Source organism: Glossina fuscipes, unplaced genomic scaffold, assembly GCF_014805625.2.
Source record: "Glossina fuscipes isolate IAEA_lab_2018 unplaced genomic scaffold, Yale_Gfus_2 121, whole genome shotgun sequence".
Taxonomy (NCBI): domain Eukaryota; kingdom Metazoa; phylum Arthropoda; class Insecta; order Diptera; family Glossinidae; genus Glossina; species Glossina fuscipes.
This window is the reverse complement of record NW_023998464.1, coordinates 7,324,455-7,330,454: the sequence shown is the minus strand read 5'-3', so window position 1 is coordinate 7,330,454 and position 6,000 is coordinate 7,324,455. Positions and strand designations below refer to the sequence as shown.

Below are 6,000 nucleotides of genomic sequence, written 5' to 3'. Positions count from 1 at the left end.
GTGTTACCTTGACAGCAATGTTCTTAACAGCCTATACGAAAGAAAAAACGCTCACAGTTACAATGACTTACCATCATTCCATTCATAATATTGTCAAATATTCATTTGTAAGTCGTTTTACCAGGCTTTCCTAAATGAGCTCAATATCAGACGATTCGCATTTGTAAAGAGCATCCAGTGCTCATTATGTTTTATTCATAACTTATTTTAATTACTAATTATCGAAGTTACTCTGGTAATCTTATGTCATTCATGAATGGGTGAATGTGCCCAATACCAATCCGTTTCAAATTTAACAAAGCGAACTTATCAGTCAAATCATAACTTTGTAGCAACATTCATTACACCGAAATACAAGAACGTTCAAAAAATGAGCTCATTTCGTCCAAGCTGTTCACTTCCACTCAGTATGCCAACAAGTTAAAATAGTGCCCTTTTGTCGTATAAAAAAGCTTTCAAAATACGACTTTATGACGGGAGTGACAGTGCACATCCACTGAATTTTTAATGGACTTTATATTTAGGTTCATATCCGTACAATGCAATCCGCACAACACAAATAGTGTCTTGTATGTAGAAATTACCACTGAATTGGATTCAATTATTTTATACTTACCGTATACTTAGTTACTTGCCTTTGCAGCTTTTTATCCAAATTATGTTTTTTGAAGAACGTCTGAAGACTGAATTTAATATGCTTTGTAAGAATTCTACAGCGAAGCGTAACATTAAACGTTAAGTCATCATCTCGAGACATAGCGTAGCTGAGAACCAACGTAAAAAGACGCAGACGCGGTGAAAACTTCAGCAACAACTCGCTGTAAAGACTATGGGTATCAGTTGAAGAAACAAAATCTCAATTTTCTTTTTTTTTCATTATTCTTTTCTTTCTCTCCTTCAACTATATTATTATTATAATGCTATAATTTAACCCTTCCATCTTGAATTGTGTTTTATTCAGCCGAATCTATTCTATATTGTGACTGAATTCTATACATGAATGACTAAATAAATTAATTATAGCAAATATGTTGAAGCGTGGCAATATTTTTACGTGAGAGAGCAATGTATACCTTATGTTATATATACTTTATGTACGTTATACATGCATACATATATATATATATGTATATATATATATATATATATATACGTTTTTAAACCCTAATCTAGTTCACTTTGACAACTTGTCAATTTTTGAGAGGACGTAAAAAATTACAAAATATATGTATACAAGAATATTACGCAAATTGCGAAAAGCCATTTTAATTTCTACGAAACTTTGAAGGACCACAGACAGCCTTAGCGTAATTAGGCGAATTCCGTATATATAATATCTACTCACAGATACGAGAGAAGGGGAGACCAAGAATCACTCGTGCAGTGAAAGTTATATGAGTTATTCATTTCGATTAAGAGGTATAGACAATCCAAAAGAGAAGAAGAATTCGCATCGATAGAGATAAAAAATTAAGAAAAAAATATTTCAAAAGTAGAGTCGTAACATGGCTAGTTATGCAGTCAAGCGAATTAGTCGTGAAGTCAAAGAAATAATGTGCAGTGAAGATATATTGAAATGTGCGATCAAAGTAGAAATGATCGATGATAACTGGACCGATTTACGCGCCGAAATAGCTGGACCGCCCGGTACACCATATGAGGGTGGAAAATTTGCACTTGAAATCAAAGTGCCCGATAAATATCCTCTCAGTGCACCAAGGGTACGTTTTGCCACCAGAATATGGCATCCGAATGTATCTTCAGTTACTGGAGCTGTGTGTTTGGATATTTTAAAAGCCAACTGGACCGCCACGATGACCTTGTGCAGCATTTTACTGTCGCTGCAAGCTTTATTAGCCGCCGCTGAGCCCAATGAACCTCAAGATGCCATTGTAGCGTCCCAATTCAAAGATAAGAATTTATTCGAAATAACCGCTCGACATTGGACTAATGTTTATGCAGGAGGTCCTCATAGAGAACCGGATTGTGACGAAAAAATTCAACGTCTGCGGGATATCGGTGTCAACGAGCACGATGCTCGCGTTGCCTTGTCAAAAGAAAATTGGGATTTGGCAACAGCTGCCGGAAGACTGTTCAGCTAGCTTTACTGCTATCAAAGGCTTGCTGGCATGAGCATTTCTTTTTTGGCCAATGAGATTACAAAATCAGTAGCCATGGTCGCAATAAATAAAATTTAAAGAAAAAAAAAATATTATGCCCATAAATCGTCTAGCGTACAAATATATGGCCTTACTTGCTTCTCGCTCAAAAAGGGAACAATGACAAAAGATAAATTATTATTTTTTATTTTTTTGGTTTGGATTATATGAATTTTTTTAATTTTTTTCTTGATTTCGTTTTTCGTGTTTCAATAATATACATATATATTATAGATAGATGACATGGATAATAACGCTCTAAAGTCGACGAATATTCAGCCGTTCACAAAGCCTAACAAGACTTGCACTTTATTGACGCAACACTGCATATGCCTAGTTGGGGGTTGTATTACTTTGCGTTAAAAAATATACTATCGAGAGAGAAGCGTGATGGACAGTTGGCTACGGGTTTCCCGTTTAATTGCTCTTTTAAGTATTCTGCAGTCATTATACCTAATCCAACTTGGTTTCGTCAAATGATACTTGCAATTTCGAAGCTTTTCTTTGAAAGAAGAAACTATCACTTGCTTGGAAGTGGTTTAAAGTCTAACATTTAATTCGTAATTGTCTCGTTCCCACACTGTGATGGAATGTTTGAATTATGTTTCACGATTTCATGTGGCTTTCTCGAAATTCATCCGCCGCTGAGTTAAGACCTCATATTCAAGGTGTTCGATCAGCAAACGCCGAAATAAATTCACTTTTGTATTATAGTTGAGCTTACCTTACTTTATTCCGCAAACAGCGTTTTGATACCGTAATTGTGATATCTATTGACTGATAATTGGTATTATTATCTTCAAAGGTTAGAAAAGTACATAATTCGTGGGGTCTTTTGGGTGTTGGCATGAATTTGAAAAAACTTTAAATAACAGATAAAGAATTTTCATATTCTTATTAAGAGAGCGCGAGCTAATGACTCGCTTTGTCAAAGTTAGAAAATTAAGTAAAAAAATAGAAGTTTTTCCCCTTTCGACCTTCTGAAGCATGTTTATCGATTGTAAAACAAGTTTTACCTGAGAGAGGGAGATATTCTTAGCTTCATTGATTCTGGTCTTCATATTGACGAAAAATATTCACAGCTTGTAATCACGAATTAGAACTGCTTACCAAGCCGAACAAATTAAATAATCGGTTCGTTTGCTGGCTTGGGGAATACGTACCATAGGTATATAGAGCAGTAGTGGTCATACAAGTTTTGGTTGCGATCTGGGGGGTATATTGTGACGTTGTGTGACTGGTCCCAACGCCATCATCACGCACCACAAAACAAGATGTTTCAGTTACGCAACCAAGAAACAAAATACCCTATGACTTGCAACGTCTCTGTAAAGTTGCTCAGAATACGACTATCAGTTTCATTACCTAAATTAATTGTATAAAATCGTAAAAATATTTTCATATCAACTAATTTATTTGTTATTTTAATTTTTTTGTTTTTTTTCTTTTTTAAGACAATTAAAAATTATTCTTTTTGTTGTTTTTTACTTTTTTGCGTTTTTAATCACCCATCACCGTAGATAGGACGTATGAAAGACTTGTCCTTCCGTTTGTAAGCCTCAGAAAAAGGAGTCGAGCATAGAGAGTATTGAGTTGATTTATTTCATATGTGCATTTGCCGGTGTCTCTGACTGCAATTTGTTATTGCAATGCTCAGGCGATCGTCGAAAAAACCAAAAAGAAAGTTGATGATCACGACTCACTAATTTGCAAAGGGGAAATGACTTGCAACTATTCATAGAAACAATTCTACGAAATATCGATCCCGAGGACAAGTCCATATCGATTTCATTTCAAAGGCTGCTGACAAAATCGGATTTGATCGGTATATATAAGAAATAGAGCCTATCGTTCCGATTGATCAAAGCATGCGTCCATATTTAATGAAATATTTTGTAATTTTTTTTCACTAGTTTGCGGTAATGGGTATGGAAAACTCGCCTTACGACGAGCGTAACTTTCTTGTTCATTTTCATTGTTTTCATTGTGTAATAATTACAAAATCATACATTTTAATTAATCATGTATTAGATATTTATAACACTATCAAGCTGCAATAATAGTAATAAAAGTTTTTTTAATTACCTAATAAATGTTTAAAAAATTCATATATGTTTTATTATTATTTATGGCAAAAACAAAAGTGCATAATTGTTTGAAAATTGTTTTCTTTTTTTTTTTTTGTCCTTTTTACGAAAAGCTTTTTTTTTTGGTATAAATAATTTACTTTCGAAATATTATCTCACAGCGTTTTATTTGAAATTAATTAATGGTTTAATTTACTATGAAAAATTATGTACAAAACTTTTTACAACATATACTTACATATACATAAACACACACACACTCAGCCTCACAAACAACACTAAAACATTTTTATGAATATTTCAAATGAGAATTTTGTGGAAAGTTTAGGGCGTTCATGCAATTCGCTTTGCCTGACCTGAGTGTGCATGTGTTTTGCAATTTCTATATAGATTTTAATAAATTTAATTTATTAAAATATAACTGGATTCTGGCATGCGTTAATCTTCTGTAGTAATAAACATCATCATCATCATGATAATAAAAATTTTCGATAAAAATTCGTAGGCCACCACCATAAATTGCAATGAATACACGTAAACGTTAATGTGATTATAACTATTTTGGCTGACCGCTGTTGTAGTCGTTGTTGTGATAAAGTAAGATAGGATGCCGCTGTACTCTTTTGCATAGCCGCCGGATTTTCGTCTAGAATGTATCCAAGATCAAAAAATTTGCATTTTAACGCAAAAAACGTTTCAAAAAAAAGAATTGAAATAATAAGAACCGTTAGAATGGATTGTCTCCACGATATTTGGACGACGATACAAACAAAAACGAATGCATAACGGGAATAACGAATATATTGCATATATATATATATATATATTGCAATATATATATATGCTTCTTCTTTCTCAGGACTTTTTAACTTTTGTTTAAAGAAAACCATATCGATAGAGAATACTTGCTTTCGTCGAAAGGCGTAAACGTGCTTAAATGAGATAAGATGCTCATTTCCTTTTTTTTGCAACCACCCTAAAAAACAACTCGAAAAGATAGAGTAGAAGATTTACTGGTTGCTTCATTGAGAATATGTCCGCAAGCAAAAAAACTTGAGGGAAGAAGCGGAGTACGGTTTAAATAACTACGCGTTTATTAAGATTGCGTTTGAGGAGTCCCTTATGCTCAAAATTCATGTTATCTTAGCTCAAGAGAAAAGATCAACAATTTAATTTACGCAGCACTCGTTGGACATTTGCAAGTTTAATTTTCATTTTTTCTCTTCTGCTCATATACACATTCGCAGCGTTAGCGGTGTAAACAATGCTCTGCGTATAAGACGGAGGAAGAAACATAATTCTACTGAATGAGCATTCATGCCAACCTTTTCTTTTTTTGGTATGTTGAACAGAGATGGACTAAGCCAATATATTTGTGGCTTATATGTCCAAATAATAAATTGTTGTAATTTTTAGTCACGATTATGTATAAAACGTAACAAACAAAAAAAAAGAACGGCCGTAATAACTGGAGTGAGCATGTTAAATGTAATTGTGTGTGTGTATGCAAGCGCGCTTGTTGAGTTCTTAAAAGTCAGACAGTGTTGCAAACTTTGGCTGAAAACGAAAAGGAATGTTATGGTAATTGAAAATGATTGAACGCAAAAAAAGAAAAACAAAAAAAAAAGGAAAGAGGAGGAAAAAGAAAAATTCTAAAAGGATAAATTGGCTTTTCTAATAAAGCAAGTTAGTTCCCCGAGATGACGTACATTTTTTGCTGCAAAGAGGTCGAGGAGACAGCCATATAACTTGAA

At 33.6% G+C, this 6,000-nt stretch overlaps 2 protein-coding genes across 12 annotated transcripts in view; one reads left to right on the top strand and one right to left on the bottom strand.

Annotated features, from left to right (window-relative positions):
* Positions 1–1,358: 1,358 nt before the first annotated feature.
* On the top strand, positions 1,359–2,327 carry LOC119640642 (ubiquitin-conjugating enzyme E2-22 kDa-like). Its single transcript, XM_038038819.1, has one exon. It carries the CDS (start codon positions 1,506–1,508, stop codon positions 2,100–2,102), a length of 597 nt encoding a protein of 198 aa, XP_037894747.1. The 5' UTR covers positions 1,359–1,505; the 3' UTR covers positions 2,103–2,327.
* Positions 2,328–4,482: 2,155 nt separating this feature from the next.
* Positions 4,483–6,000, bottom strand: part of LOC119640470 (zwei Ig domain protein zig-8-like) — a 103,434-nt gene continuing 101,916 nt past the window's right edge. For all 11 annotated transcript variants that reach the window (XM_038038547.1, XM_038038543.1, XM_038038538.1 and 8 more), the window contains one exon: positions 4,483–4,892. In XM_038038547.1, coding sequence (XP_037894475.1) covers positions 4,717–4,892 — 176 coding nt within the window. In that variant the 3' untranslated portion in view covers positions 4,483–4,716. The remainder of the gene's footprint in view (positions 4,893–6,000) is intronic.